This window comes from Lactuca virosa, chromosome 6 (genome assembly GCF_052849685.1).
Source record: "Lactuca virosa cultivar CGN04683 chromosome 6, Lactuca_virosa_CGN04683_v6, whole genome shotgun sequence".
In the NCBI taxonomy this organism is placed as follows: Eukaryota; Viridiplantae; Streptophyta; class Magnoliopsida; order Asterales; family Asteraceae; genus Lactuca; species Lactuca virosa.
In genome coordinates this window covers 36794867-36811571 of record NC_136431.1, presented here as the reverse complement: position 1 = coordinate 36811571, position 16705 = coordinate 36794867, and the positions used below count along the sequence as shown (strand labels likewise).

The 16705-nt window shown below is 41.5% G+C and overlaps 1 protein-coding gene across 1 annotated transcript; it reads right to left on the bottom strand.

Annotated features, from left to right (window-relative positions):
- Positions 1–15761: 15761 nt before the first annotated feature.
- On the bottom strand, positions 15762–16505 carry LOC145121442 (uncharacterized). Its single transcript, XM_079057191.1, has 2 exons — positions 16260–16505; positions 15762–16133 (listed from the first exon to the last, which is right to left on the bottom strand). Exons 1-2 carry the CDS (start codon positions 16503–16505, stop codon positions 15762–15764), a joined length of 618 nt encoding a protein of 205 aa, XP_078913317.1.
- Between the last annotated feature and the right edge of the window lie 200 nt (positions 16506–16705).

Genomic DNA, 16705 nt, shown 5'->3' with positions numbered 1-16705 from the left:
ACATAAACCATATAATATACTAGTTAGGGAAACATACCTTTTATGTGGCTTGAAGTCTTGATGTATTTGGCCTTAAGAGCTTAGCACCAATAGTATGAAATGCCTCAAATGGAATCACAACACACCTAGGACAAAGGTGGCTCTTGAGAGAGAATTCCATGCACCAAAACACCTTCATATTTCTCTAAGAAAAGAAGTGGTGATTTTGGCTATGGAGTAACCTATTTATATGTAGGATTCCAAGGGTCATGGGTATAACCCATAATCCATACCCATGGGTTTTATGATCCATGGTTCATGTGGCCCAACTCTTTATGTATCCATACATAAACTTGGTCCAACATGGATCATAAGCCCAACACATATAAATATAACTAATTATCATAATTAGTCCCCATAGATTTAATTAGTCTCTTTTGATCACTAAATTAATTCCAAATTAATTCTTGATCGATACTAATTAAAACATATGATTTCATATTAATATATTATAACTTATAATATATTAATAAACCATAAATAACCTTCTCTCAAAAGTCCATCCTAACAAATTGTCCTGATGATATGCAACCCAAATGGACCATGCTACTCTAGGGTCAAGTACATACCAATAATAGTTATGGGCTTTGACATCTAATCCAACATCCTTAGCCCTAATCTAGCATGCAATTCTCATATCAAGCTTACTACTCATAATACATATGTATGGGTAATTTGGGAACCACTTACTTGAGCTTGGCTGATTGCACGCATCGCACCTGTTCTTCATATAAAAATCTGTTTAGAAGTTTGACTTCATTTTTCTTAAGAAAAATTATCATTTCCACATTTTGAGTTTCGACACACCCGAAAAGTGTGCCCGAATCCCTCAAACCAAGGCTCTGATACCAACTTGTAATGTCCCAAATACGGGAATAAAAATTTTCATTTAAAAATCTATCAAGTCATTCATTAATTGTTCAAAACCAACAACAAGTCACAACATTGAAAACATCAGAGTACAATTATTTCAAATGCGGAAATCATGAGGGGGGATGTTGTGCAATCACGTCAGGCCCTTCCCTTTCAAATCAGAAGTACCTAAAACCATAAACAGAAACTGTAAGAAGAAAGCTTAGTGAATTCCTCAAAATACCACATACCCAAAACATACAAGTGCCATGGGCTACCCCCATGTTCTTTCCTTGCAATGTCTAGGGCCAAATCTCGGTCTTACATACAAGTACCATGGGTTACCCCCATGGTCTTTCCTTTCAATGTCGAGGGTCAAATCCCGGTCTTACCTACAAGTGTCAGGGGTCAGGTCCCGGTCTTTCATACAATTTTCAGGGGCCATATCCTCGTCTTTCATGTAAGAATCATAGAGACAACTAGCATTCCACATGACAAGTAATGGTTCATCATTGGTGCCTTCGACCCATTGATATAGTGAGAGAACTCACCTCACAGACAAATAAGCAAACTGAATAGCACGCTTCTCCGAGATCAACTCTACCAGTCACCTTAATAAAATCAATGACACAATATCAGCATATAGGTCAAAATACCTAAAATACCCCTAGGCCAAACCTAGTAAAAATCCAAGTCAAAATCAACTGAGTCAACCGAGTTGACTCAGTGAGTACGCGAGGCGTACTGCTTACGTATGCGGGGTGTACTATGCAGTTGACCGAAGATCGGGGAGCTGACAATGTACACACAGTGTACCCCTCGGTACGCCCAACGTACGCAGCTGCTCACCACCTTACCCATTAAGTGCTTAATACTTAACCATTTACGTCCAAAATCCAGATCTAGGCTCAAAAGGATGTCCTTAACCAAAAAATTTCCAACTTTATGGTTTAGCATGGCTATTAATACCTTAGCTCCAAAAACCCTAGCTTCTTTACCCATTAAGACAATCTAGCTCATGCATGGAGAGAAACTAATGACCAAAAACACATTTTTATGACTTAACACACCCTAAAACCTCTGAAAGGACAAGTCAAACGTCTTGGAGTACCATCTACTCACAAGGATCATGTTTGGGACAAAAAGGTGACAACTTTGAGCTAAAATTAGATCCATAAGAAACATACATCAAGGTTGAAGCTTTTTACCTCCACAAGATGCATAATGAAGATAAAATTCTAGATCTAAAGTTTTGAGAGCAATGCTACCTCCTTGATGATCTTCCTTCACAACCAAGAAAGCCCACTACTCACTCCAAAGGCTCAAAATGCTCAAAATGGACTAGGGTTTGGAAGGAGGGTTGATTTTGGGATGGAGGCGGATACGAGGAAGGATTTTGGGACTATAATGGTGCTTATATAGTGCACAAAACTAAATATTAGGGTTGAGTCCAAGTTGTGTACGCCCTACGTACTAGTCCCTACTTAGTGTACATGCACAGGGTACCCCCAGCGTACCAAGGTGTATGCCTATCGTACACATGCTGCACCCACAATTATGAAATTACCATTGAGGACCAATCTTGCAAACAAAACTTAACTCAAGGGTCAAAAGTGAATACCTGTGAATTAGATGTTACACATATACACTTGCTTGAGATGGAAAGGCCCCTTCAATTTCAAGCATCATTACCAATTGAATCCTAGAGTGATTGTGTCATCACATCAGCACATATAATAAACAAATTCGTTACATGTGTGCTTGGGGATAAAACACTGTATGAAAAATTATTAGGCAAATAGCCCACATATGACCACTTTCAAGTCTTGTAGTGTCACTTATGTACAAATAAATTTCTTCAAGCAAGACAAGTTTGGGGGGAAAGGGAGACCATGCCTATTCATTAGATATCTAATGAGACAAAAGGCTATAAACTTTACGATCTAAAAATCCAAAAATACATATAAAGTGAGAACGTCAAATTTTACAAAACACAAGTGTAACATTCAAGTTTAGTGGTATGATCCTTTTATACCCTTTTTGCATAATTCTTTCATTTAATTCGCTATCCGAGTATGCTGGGCATACTCCATGAGTATGCTGAGCGTACTGGTTCGAGAATTAGATCGCAGAGGCACCCACGTATGTTGGGCATACGTGGGAGTACGCAGGGCGTACGTTAAGCAGGGGAAAACCCTAATTTTTACGGTTTGTGCCCTATTTAAGCAACTTATGTTGCTTTGGGTGCATCTTATGACAAACCTCCACCTCTCTATGCCCTAAGATCGAAACCCTAATTGCCATTTGTGAGATTTGAGCTTGGAAGTGAGTTTTGGTGGTGTTTTGGGTTAATTGAAGGAAGAAGAACACTTAGAGGTTACCTTAGAGTGGTTTGATCTTGTAGATCTAGAATAATCATCATCTTTGCAAGCTATTTGATGTATAAATCTCTCAACTTGGTGGTTCCTTATGCTAGATCCAAGTTAGGGTGTTGTTTGTGAATTTTTGGGCCCTTTAATCCATATTTCAGAGTATGGTCTACTCCAAAAGCCATGGATGTTAGATCTTAGCACCTTTGAGGTCCCTTGTCCATAAAAATGCAATCGTTATGAGTTATATTGGGTCCCATAAAGTCATACATGGGAGTAAAGTTACCAATTTTATGTGTTAAGACACCATTTAGGATCAGATCTAAGAGTTTGGCTTAATGTCTTAACCAATTAAGTTCTTAATGGGTTGGGTTGGTCGTCTGTTGAGTACGCGAGGCGTACCTAGTTGGTACTGGCCCCAGAAGGAGTATGCTAAGCGTACGTCAGCAGTTAGACTTTTGTTGACTTTCATATATTGGGCTATATTTTGGACTTTTAGGGTTTGGGCCTGGTTGGGCCAATAGTCTTTTGATATTGAGGCATTATAAGGCTTTGGTCCTTCTTAGGAATTAGGCCCATGATGGGTTTTGGGCCTAATTAGAAAGTTGGGCCATATTGGGCTTTTGATACTATTGGACTGGGCCTCAGATTTTGTGCCAAGTGAGGAAAGGGTAAAATGGATTTTACCCTGAGGGTTGGACTTCAGACTAGGATTCTAGTTTTGGATTGTGGGCCAATGATTAATTGAATATTATTTGATGGTGTTTGCACGAGGATTTTTCCGGATCAGTAGTCCGAGATTTTATTTGATTGATTCAACAGCTTGAGGTGAGTTTCCTCACTGTGTTTAGCAGGTCGAAGGCACCAATACCGACCCATGCTTTATTATGATTAGGATGCTAGTTGTCTGCATGACTCTTGCATGTATGATATATAATATGTATACTGGGTAGGGTGCATGCAATCGACCGAGCTAAAGTAAGTTTTGCCAAAATACCCATACATATTTATGTTATGTTTTGACTTGTGAATCTGTGAATCGCATGCTAGATTTGGGCTAAGGATCTGCTCAGAATTGCAAGATAGAATGCTAGGAGAGATGCCTTTGTATGTCTGTTGCATGATCTTGTAGACTTCCATGCTAGTACTGATCAGCCAATGATAGGTTGGCCTGTTTAGGTTATGCTTGATTCCGATTACTCAAAGCTCGAATGTTGTTTGCTTCGTGTTTTTTAGGAGTTCTCATTAACTTCAGCTAACAAGTAAGTGAATATACTAAGTTACATATTATTGAGACTGAATAATTTTAGAAGGTTAGGTTTTAACTCTATTACACAGCTCTTGTTTGAGTCCAACCGTTGTAGTGTGAGACCTTTCATTCGAAGAATTATCTAGTGTCAGTGATATGTAATTGTATTTGTGAGCTAGTTAGAGGATGTTAGGGGAGTTCCTTATGCAGTTGTTGGCGGAAAATGGTGTGGTGATTGCCCTAGGAAAGCCTAAAAGAGATGTAGTGTTGGGAACCTTGTCTGGTTAAGGTTTGTATGTTATGGATAAGGGAGTGAATTGGAGGATTCAAAGCGATCCTTGGGGAAAGTACGGATAGATGTGGAAGGTAGTATGGGCCCGTACTACTGAAAGCAGAGGATCCATACCCGAGTCAAGGAAAGCTGCGATGATACCAGGAATCTCGTAGGGTATGGGACTCCTCGATATATATATATATATATATATATATATATATATATATATATATATATATATATGTATATATATATATATATATATATATATATATATATATATGTGTGTGTGTGTGTGTGTATGTGTGTGTATGTTCTGATGGTTTATGTGGTCTATTTTCAGTATGGTGGCCACACGAGGAGGATTTGGCAGTGGTTCGGGTTCGAGCTCTGGAGGCAGACAGTTGAATGAGCAGATGCGTGAGTTCATTTCGTCTGAGATTACCCACAGTATACTTGAGTAGACTCCTGTGATCTTTGGTAAGATCAATGAGGGTATTATGGAGATTTTTCAGGAGCGCTTGGGCTCTTTTCGTTCTGAGATTGTTGCATTCATGAGAGCTTGCACATTGACCTTCTGTGAGTTCCGAGCATGTGGGGCTCCGGAGTCCTTCGGGGAGAAGGACCCGATAGCGAGCAGACGTTGGTTAGCAGATGTCGCTAATCCTTCCGCACTAGCAGTTGTCCCGATGGGGCAAAGGTCAGACTTACTTCCTGTCTTTTGAAAGACAGATCTCGAGATTGGTAGGAGGAGGTTGGGCGCGCGGTGTCAGAAGCGGCAGTTGATTCGATGACATGGGATGATTTTGTGACTAGATTCTGAGCTGAGTTTGCACCGGTGATTGAGGTGCAATAGTTGGCGAGGGAGTTCCACGACCTTCTCCAGACTACTAAGAAGGTGATTGAGATCACCGTTATGTTCCGCGAGAGGGTGTTGTTGGTTCCGCAGTATGTGGCGGATGAGGAGATGAAGAAGGCGAGATACCATGAGATGTTGAGGAGTGATATCCGATAGTTTGTGATCCGATCCAGTTGCAGGACACTGGATGATATGATAGCGAGGGACAGGGAGAGGGAGATTGATTTAGAGATGGAGAGAAAGAGGAATCCAGATCAGGCTCATGGTTCATGGAGTTCGGGAAAGAGGCTTAAGGTATTTGATTCGAGTTCAAGAGGCGAGCAGGGCCGAAGCCGCTATGGCAAGTGTGGCAAGATGCATGATGGGACGTACAGGGTGGGTGGTTCTGGCTGCTTCAAGTGTGGCAGGACGGGTCATATTAGTAGGGATTACACTTCTACTACCACCACCACCCCGGTATCTGATCTGATTTTCTTCCATTGCAATAAGAGGAGCCATAAGAATGCCAATTATCCGAGTTTAGCAGCAGGAGGACCAGTTGTAGCTCCCGCTCTAGCTACTATACAGATTACTGATGGCCTCCAGGGCAAGGCGGATGTGCCTGTTCTGAGGAGCAGAGCTTTTTAACTGACAGCCGAGGAGGCTCATGCAGCACCTGACGTGGTGACGAGTATGTATCTTCTCCTTATTACTTAATTTATGTTGATTTATCTGCTTATATTTGTCTGTTTTTTTAGGATCATTCCCCGTGAATGGTATCTCTGCCTTGATATTGTTTGATTCAGGGGCTACCCGATCTTTTGTATCTTTTGCGCTTAGAAAAAGGTTTGTTTGTGCTTCGGGGGAGTCAGATTGTCCATTAGAGGTTGAGATTGTGGATGATCGATCAGTTCGGGTATTGAGGGTTCATCGGGGTTGTGTTCTAGAGATGTTCAGCGAGCAGTATCTGATTGATTTGGTTCCTATTCCTTTACGCAGGAACAAGGTTATTGTAGGGATGGACTGAGTGAGCCCCAATGGGGCAGCGATTGATTGCGAGCATAAAATGGTACACATTCGGACCCCAAGTGGGGGAGGGTTGGTAATTCGGGGAGAGAGTCCTCAGCGTGGGCCGATTCTCTATTCAACAGCTAGGGCCAGATGCTATCTTCATCACGGTTGTTCCAGATATGTTGCATATGTTATGGATACCCAAGAGAAGGTTAAGGAGACCGTGGATGATGTGCCGATTGTACGGGAGTACCTGGATGTGTTTCCAGAGGATTTTCTTGGAGTCTCTCCGAAGAGGCAAGTAGAGTTTCGGACTGACTTGGTTCCTGGTGTGGCTACGATAGCCAAAGGACCGTATCGGTTAGCTCCTCTAGAGATTCAAGATTTGTTTATGATGTTGCAGAAGCTGTTAGACAAGGTGTTCATTTGAACGAGTAGTTCGCCATGGGGAGCGCCGATCCTGTTTGTATGTGTATTGACTACCGGAAGCTGAATAAGCTAACGGTGAAGAACCGTTATGCACTTCCGAGGACTAATGATTTGTTTGACTAGCTTCAGGGTGTATCTTGGTTTTCCAAGATTGATCTACGTTCAGGTTATCATCAGGTGAGGGTCAAAGAGGAGGATGTACAGAAGATGGCCTTCCGAACTCGTTATGGCCATTATGAGTTCGTGGTAATGCCCTTTGGGCTCACCAATGCTCCAACCACGTTCATGGACCTCATGAACTGTGTATGTAGGCCGATGTTGGATCGGTTTGTGATTGTATTCATTGATGACATCTTGGTCTATTCCAAGACCTAGGATATGCATTAGGAGCACTTGAGGGAGGTATTGGAGACTCTGAGGAGGGAGAGACTGTATGTGAAGTTCTCCAAGTGTGAGTTCTAGTTTCACTTGGTGTAGTTTCTGGGGAACCTTGTCAACCAAAATGGTATTGTGGTCGATTCGGACAAGGTCGAGGCCGTGATGAGGTGGGAAGTTCCGAGGTCTCTATATGAGAGTGGGAATTTCCTTGGGTTGGCAGGTTACTACCAGAGATTCATTCACGATTTCTCCAAGATAGCGGTTCCTCTCACTCGATTGGCGAAGAAAACTGTCACTTTTCGATGGTGGCCTGAGCAGCATGCAGCTTTTGAGACCTTGAGACTGAGATTGGGTGAAGTGCCGATTCTGACCGTGCCGGAGGGTGTTAAGAATTTTGTAGTTTATTGTGAAGCGTCGATCATGGGTTTGGGTGCAATTTTGATGCAGAGGAGTTGCGTTATTGCTTACGCTTCGAGGCAGGTGAAGCCTCATGAGGCGAATTATACGACGTATGATTTAGAGTTGGGAGCAGTGGTTTTTTCCCTCGAGATTTGGCGACATTACCTTTATGGTGTCCGTTGTACTATTTACATGGATCACAAGAGTCTGAGGTATTTGATGGATCAGCCAAATCTGAACATGAGGCAGTGCCGGTGGTTGGATGTGGTGAAGGATTATGATTGTGAGATCCTTAACCATCCGGGGAAGGCCAATGTGGTGGCCGATGCTCTCAGCCTCAAGGCAGTCGTGGCTCCGATAAGGGATATCTGTATGAGGATGCCAATGATTACTCCACTTTTGGAGCAGATTCGAGAGGCTCAGGTTGAGGCTATGAAGGAAGAGCGCCGAAAGAGTGAGTGTATAGTGGGTCAAGTGGCTTCCTTCGATTATGATAGCCGAGGATTATTGAATCTCCATCGGAGAGTGTAAGTTCCTTACTTGGGTGGTACGGGACAAGTTTTGATGGAGGAGGCTCACAAATTGAGATTCTCCATTCATCCCGGGGTGAAGAAGATGTATAGAGATCTTCTTTCAGATTATTGGTGGCCATGTATGAAGCGGGATGTAGCTTGGTATGTAGATAGGTGGTTGACTTGCAGGAAAGTCAAGGTCGAACATCAGCGACCTCACGGAAAGATGCAGTCCTCAGACATTCCCGTTTGGAAATGGGAAGATATTACCACAGACTTCATCACGAAGTTGCCTCGGACAGTACGGATTGGATACGATTTGGGTCATCGTGGATCGATTGACCAAGAGCTCACATTTTTTCTGATTCAGGAGAGTATCTCTGTGGAGAAGTTGGCCGACATTTACATCAAGGAGGTTGTGGCATGGCATGGGGTGCCGGTTTCAGTGGTTTCAGACAGGGATGTTTGGTTTTCTTCCAGGTTTTGGAAGAGATTTCATGAGGAGTTGGGTACTTGTCTTCACTTCAGAACAGCTTTCCACCCACAGACTGACAAACATAGTGAGCAGACTATCCAGACCTTAGAAGATATGCTCCGGGAGTGTGTATTGGATTTCGGTGGGAGTTGGGATACGTATCTCCCTCTAGATAGGTTTTCGCATAACAACAGTTATCACGCCAACATCGATTGACCTCCTTTTAAGATGCTCTATGGGAGGAAATGCAGGACCCCGATATGTTGGGGAGAGGTCGGTCAGCGAGTTATGGGGAGTACTGAAGTGGTACTCAAGACTACCGAGTTGATTCAGCAGGTCCGGAGTAAACTTTAGACAGCAAAGAGTAGCCAGAAGAGCTATTCGACAAACGTCGTTCAGAACTAGAGTTCCAGGTTGGGTATATGGTTCTCCTGAAGGTGTCACCTTGGAAATGTGTCATCCGATTCAGGAAGAGGTGGAAGTTGGGCCCCAGGAACATCGGTCCTTTCATGGTTTTGGCTCGGGTGGGCCGGGTTGCTTATCGCTTGGATCTTCCCGAGGAGCTTAGTCAGATCCATAACACGTTTCACGTCTCCCAGTTGCGGAAATATTTGGTGGATGATTCTGTGGTGGTTCGATTGGAGGATATTCAAGTGGATGATCGTCTGAACTATATCGAGAAACCGTTGGCGATTCTTGACAGGAAGACGAAAACCTTGAGGAACAAGGTTGTGGAGTTAGTGAAAGTCTAGTGGCAGTACCGCAAGGGTTCAGAATGGATGTGGGAGCCGGAGGACGAGATGAGGGAGCATTATCCAGAGTTATTTGCGCCAGCGGACTTCGAGGACGAAGTCTGATTCAAGTGGGGGCGAATTGTAACATTCGAGTTTAGTGGTATGTTCCTTTTATACCCTTTTTGCGAAATTCTTTCATTTAAGTCCTTAGCCGAGTACGCGGGGCGTACTCTATGAGTATACTGAGCGTACTAGCTCGAGAATTGGATCGTTGAGGCATCCACATATGCTGGGCGTATGTGGGAGTACGCTACCATACTTTTAAGCAGGGGAAAACCCTAATTTCTAGGGTGGGTGCACTATTTAAGCAACTTATGTTGCCTTGGGTGCATCTTATGACCAACCTCCATCACTCTACACCCTAAGATCGAAACCCTAATTGCCATTTGTTAGATTTGAGCATGGAAGTGAGTTTTGGTGGTGTTTTTGGTGAGTTGAAGGAAGAACACTTGAATGTTACCTTGGAGTGGTTTGAGCTTGTAGATCCAGAATCATCATCATCTTTGCAAGCTATTTGAGGTATAAAGCTATCAACTTGATGGTTCCTTATGCTAGATCCAACTTAGGGTGTTCTTTGTGCATTTTGGGCCCTTTAAGCCATATTTGAGAGTATGGTCTACTCCAGAAGCCATGGATGTTAGATCTTTGCACCTTTGAGGTCATTTGTCCATAAAAATGCAATCTTTATGAGTTATATTGGTACATGCATGTGTTATAATCCTTGTTATGGTTCTCTTTAAGTTTTGGGCCCCATTAAGTCATGCGTGGGAGTAAATGTTGGGTTTTAGTTCAAAAATAGTTTCATAAACTAGAAAAATATGGCAAACAGAAGACATAAAATTTCGAACATAACTTAACATTTTATACCCACCAAGGATCATCTTGAAAGTTATAGAAAGATAAAATACCAACCATAGAAAGGATGGAGAAATAACAACTTCTGTTGTTCTTTGGATCCTCTTGGGAGGCTTGGAAGTTGTTGAAGAAGATGGAACCTTTGAGACACCAACAATGACTCAACTTGATGTAGATGCTAGTCCATAAACTCTTAAACCCTTAAGCTTTAAGTTAATAATCAATATGAACTTAAAGAGGGCATGAAGATGCAAGTAACTTTAAAAAAAGATGAACAAATGAGAGAGAGTAACCTCCTCTAAGGAGGTTATGGTTTTGGTGAGAAGAACCAACAACAAATGAAAGCCTTTTCCACCTTTTTAAAGCATGGTCAATACTTATGGGTCTTTAACCATTAAGCACCCATGCATCTACTAGCTATATTTTCCCCAATGCCTCTTATTTCTTTTGATTAAAGAAACTGGAAAGCCATGTCCCCTTATGACACTCTTAATTTCGGCCATCATGGAGAAAAAGAGAAAAGGAAGTTTATATTTTATAAACTCAAAGTTTATAAGATATAAACTTTGTCTTTTTCTAAAAGACAAAAAGCTTACATAGTCCAAAATGTTGTACATGACTTATTAATTCATACGGTATGAAATAATATGTTATATTACTTGCTAATGAAAATTATTATTTCCATGAAATAAATAATTTCCAATTTAATTATAAGAGTTTATTGAATATTTTTTAAAATCGGCTTCTAATAAATAATCAATTATATGAAGATGTTGTTAGTGTGACCAATTAGTATCATATGTTAATTAGCAATATCACTTTAATATGACTCTTGAGCATACTAGACCTTTCAATCTCCCACTTGCGCAAGACTCATATTAGACTGATATAGACAGTGGTGAACATCTAGTACCATTTCACTGCCCCCAACAACATACGACTTTGTGCCATTCTATCAATGCCTAATTCCCAAAAAGCTCAAAGCTACAATTGGTGTATAAGGTAAGTTTATCAGTTATCCCTTTGCTACAGACATCATGTTGAACATGAGATACGGATCACGATCAATCTCATTAGTTGTTCAACTTTTGGTAAGGTACCTTAGATATCTAACTCTCAACACATAAGAGGAAAAAAAATCCCATCTTGACTACATAAGCCTCTTGCATAGTTCACACTATACCCGAAAATGGCTTTTATAACTGCCCGGTTAAGGAACAACATTTGGCCATATCAAAGCATAGTACTCCCTGCGTGTATGGGTCCCGTGCTTCCAGTAGTACGGGCCCATACTACCTTCCACACCTACCCGTATTTGTCTCATAGGACCATCACAACAACCCTAAAAAACATACTAGCAAACTCATTCACTCAATCCTCACTTCCTAGAGGAAGCCTAAACATTACGAAACTATCCGACTGACCCCACACAACTCATCCATGAAACTTCCACCAACCCTGCACCACTCGTGTATGCTAATCATACATAACACTGGACCCTATAGACGGTCGAATACCTGATTCTACCCTAAGCCCTTCATCAAACAAGAACAGGAAATAAGGCCAAACCAAACATTCTCAGGCTATAGAATCTTAGTTATGTACAACTATGATGGATACACAAAGGAACTACAATAATGATGTCAATTTCATATAAGGGAAAACCCTATGCTATCAGGCATCATATAATCAGGAAATTCTATCATGCAGTTCCTGAAGATCCCTAGCCTATCACTAGCATGATGTTCTAACATATCACAATATCAGATAACAATGTGGTAATTTGGGGTCTAATTCCTGGCTCCGGTTGATCGTACACATCACATCCTTCTTGATTATTTTGAAAATAATTTGAAAAATCATTTTTAAAAATCCTTTTTCTTTAGTTTGAGACTGGATTCACACGAGTGTTCTTCCAACTCACTCACACCAAGGCTCTGATACCAACTTGTAACACCCATAAAAATCACCAGAAATTTAATCTTTTTAAAACCAACTCAAATTCAAAAATTGTTTACAAACATAGTTTTCAAAACATTTTCGAACATTAGAGTCTCCCAAAATCATAAGTCATAAAAAAGCGGATGTGTACGGTTACACATTCGCCTTCCCGTGGTCATTCGAAATACCTGAAACATAACCCAAAACTGTAAGTCAATGCTTAGTGAGACCCCCTAAGTACCAACACATAAATAGATAACATATACAATAACAGCATGTCGGGTCCAATCAACCATCGGGTTGGAATACCCCCACGCTCAATCAACCATCAGGTTGGAATGCAAATATACTATGGGTCCAGTCAACCATCGGGTTGGAATACCCCAGGCCTAATCAACCATCAGGTTAGAATGCCAATCTACAACAGGTCCTGTCATCCTTGGGATGGAATAACCTCAGGCCCAATCAACCATCGGGTTGGTATGCCCCCAGCCTGTTGGCTTACACACAAAGTAGTAAAGCCTAAACCACCCACCAAATATGTGCACATATAATAGATAATCATATAAACAATCTACAGACAGTCAGGTGGATCTACAGATCACTAAGCATAGCATCATCCTATATACCAGGATACCGATCTAACAGATCACTACAGCATCATAACATACTATCACATAACATGATATCAAATCTAAAGGGCCGGCCTTAGTGCCTTCGACCCACAAGTACATTGAGGAAAACTCACCTCACAAACTGGAAAAAAGCTGATGAGGTCCCGACTCCGAATCTCAGCTCTCTAACCGACACCTATTCCAACCAAATGACCAATCTCCATCAAAATCCAAAAATACCCAAAATACCATTAAGGTCAAACTTGGTCAAAGTCAAGGTCAAACTAGTCAAAATCCATAAATCAACTGAGTCAACCCAACCGAGTCAACCCAGCCGAGTCAACTCAGCAAGCATACGTTGGACGTACTCTAGAGGTACGCTGGGCGTACTCCTCCGCTTGACCAAAAACGGGGTCGTTGACCGTGTACGTTGGGCGTACCCCAGGTATGCACGACGTAACCCCAAACTTCCTTTTTCCTCATTAAGTGCTTAATACAATGTCTTAACATGTCTAAATGCAGATCCAAGGTCAAAATGTCATTAGGAGTCATAAAGTTTCCAACTTTATGACCTTGCATGCTTAATAAGTGCTTAATCCATAATAATTTAACATCTTAATGCCTTAAGACTCTCCATATCATGCATGGGGAAAAACCAACCATTAGGACTCCGTTTTTATGACTAAAGACCACTCCAAGGGTCTGAAAGGACAACTTAATGGTCAAGAACATGCCATGCTCAAGATCTAACATTTTGGGACCAAAAAGCATCATTAAAACACCTATTTATAGATCTATATGATGGAGGGATAAAGTTGCAAGCAATATACCTTAGAAAGGTTGCAAATAATGTAGAAACTCCATATCCAAAGTGCTTCACTCTTCCAGGATGATCTTGGCTTTCTTCCTTTTTCTTCTAAGCACAAAACACACACTCTTAGGCTTGGAAATAGCTTCTCAAGGTGAACTACGGTTGCAAAAGTTATCAATTGGGATGGAGGCTGATGAGGTGAGGGGAAATGAGGCCATAAGGGTGTTTAAATACGAGCTAAACCGTAAAAATTAGGGTTTCCAAATCTGGCAAGTACGCCCAACGTACAACATGTACACCCATCGTACTAGGGCGCGCCCTAGTACGCTCCGCGTACACGCATATGCATGGCGTACTCCCCAAGCTTATTTACGAAAATGCTACTAGGGCTTATTTACACACTTCCTTGAACTTTAGCGACCAAAATGCAACACAAATAAACTATAGGGTTAAAATTAGAAGTACCTTATCATCGGGATGTTACAGGTTTAGTAATTCCCTTTTTAAACGAGTGAGCATAAGATGTTGAGAGATCAGATTTGGAGCAGAGCTTGGTGGAATTAAAGAAGCATGAGTAGGAGTGACATCCCAAGGAACGTCATTAGTAGTGAAATCAATAGAGGTGGAAGGCTACCGAGATGGAGAAGTAGCTCTAAGAGATGAGGGAGCGGTGGTGCTGACGTCATCGAGAGATGAAGAGTCACTGAAGGTGGAAGACTCGGGTATAATTGGATTGGTAGTTTGAGTGGGGAAAGGATGAGTAGGATGTATAGGAGAAATGTTTTCAAGAAAATAATATGAGGAAGCAGAAGCGGGTGTCATGGACCCAAATAGAAAAATGGTTTTGTCAAATGTAACATGTTTAGAAATGATGATTTTCTTGGTGTGGAGATCAAGACATTGATACCCCTTGTGATTGGAAGGGTACTCGAGAAACATGCATGGTGTTGAACGAAGTGAAAGTTTATGAGGGGTGACTATGTTAGAAAAAGGAAGACACCCGAAGACACGCAAATGATCATAAGTAGGAGTTTTATGATAGAGTTTATGAAACGGAGTGTTGTTATTGAGAATGGTAGAGGGTAGGATATTTAGAAGATGTTCCACCATATGTAATAAAACGAGTATTAACTAGATGCTTGGAAACTCGTTGACCGAAGTGACTAAGACGTTGGTGCCAAACGGGCAGAGCTATGGAAAGACAAACTTGAGGTGTAGAAGTGGTGACATGATATAGATATTTGGTGCTATCTCATCACATAAGAATTTGTTTGGTTCGAAAATCCTTCACAGAAAAATCAAGGGGGTCAAATTCAATAGTGCATATATTTTCACGAGTAAAGCGACGAAAAAAATATGATTTTTTATGATTAAGGAGTGATTAAAACATTTTTTTAAAACCAAGGTGTGATATGGATTAGGAAGCGGAGAGTAGAGTGACCAACTTTACTTATAGGTATTGCAGATCCATCCCCAACTACAACAAATAAAGAAATATGACTCTTATTAGAAATAGTATTAGGTATAGCTGCATCAGAATGGAAATGGGACATTGCTCCGGTGTCCATGTACCATCCTCTGTTGCCCGGGTCATGCATAGTGGAGGTTTGAAAAGCTTATAGAATATAAGTGGGATATTGTGAAGAATTCATCATGAGTGAGGAGTTCCACGAAGGTTGTTGGGCCTGAGAAGGAGCAAGTAATGCATGCTGAATTGGGTTGGAAGTAGCCGGTGGGCCAAAAAAATGATCTTGTTGAAAACTCGTTGGAAAAGACCCAGCAGAAACGTGTGGGGCTATTGTTTGTTGGACTCCAGATTGGGGGGTGGGAAGCAATCCTGTCTGATGTTGTTGAGGACTCGAAATGGGATACTAGCCGACCCCCCCCCCTAATGAGGAGTTGGTGATTGGTGTTATGGCTGTCACTGCCCATTGCCAAACCTGACACCTCCATTTCTACCTCCCTGACCATCGTGACCATACCAACCACCACAACGATCGCCTCCTCGAAATCGATTGTTTGATTCTTGAACTGTTTCTTCAGTAGCAAGGATTATCGGTGCGAACGAGTGATCGGAATCAGAGGCGTATGGTTGTTTTCGTTGATCTTGAAGAATTTGTTGTTCTTCAACTAGTAACATGGACCAGGTTTCCATGAATGCTTGTAGGGGGTTGCGAAGACAAATCGTGGTGGCAATGTAGTGAAACTTTGGAGACAAGCCATTGAGTGTGTAAGAAACAAGATTCTTTTCGGCGACAGGATTGTCAAGGTTGTCGAGAAGATATGCAAGAGACTTTATATGAGTGCAGTAATCGGTGATACAAGAATTACCGATTGAGATGTTGTGAATTTTATTGCCAAGTTGAATAAATTTCGAGTCTTAATTATCTCTGGACAGTTGTTCGAGACTTTGCCACACCTTGGAAATAGTGGTTTTCTTTTTCAAGATCATGTGAAGGAAGGACTGGGAAAGAGTATTGTAAATCCATGATTTCACAATGGAGTACAAACGAGACCATTCTTCAGAAGGAGCAGGAGACTTATATGTTGAAGGTTGATGGTGATCTGCAAGGTCGTAGCCAGTACAGTGAGTTTCAGATAACTCACACCATAAGTCATAGTTCATACGATCAAGGTCGAGAACAAGAGGGACGACGTTCTTCATGTTACCCGGGGTTGTTGGTTTATCAACAACAGAGGAGGAAGATGGAGTTTCTGTCAAGCTTACCTTGAGAAATATGAAAGAATAAAATGAGGCAGAAGAGGCAAGATAGAAGGAACACCTAGGGTTAACAGGAAGAATGAAAAAAAGTAAGAGGTATATCTAATACCATGTAATGTAATAAACTCTCATGCCCCTATTCA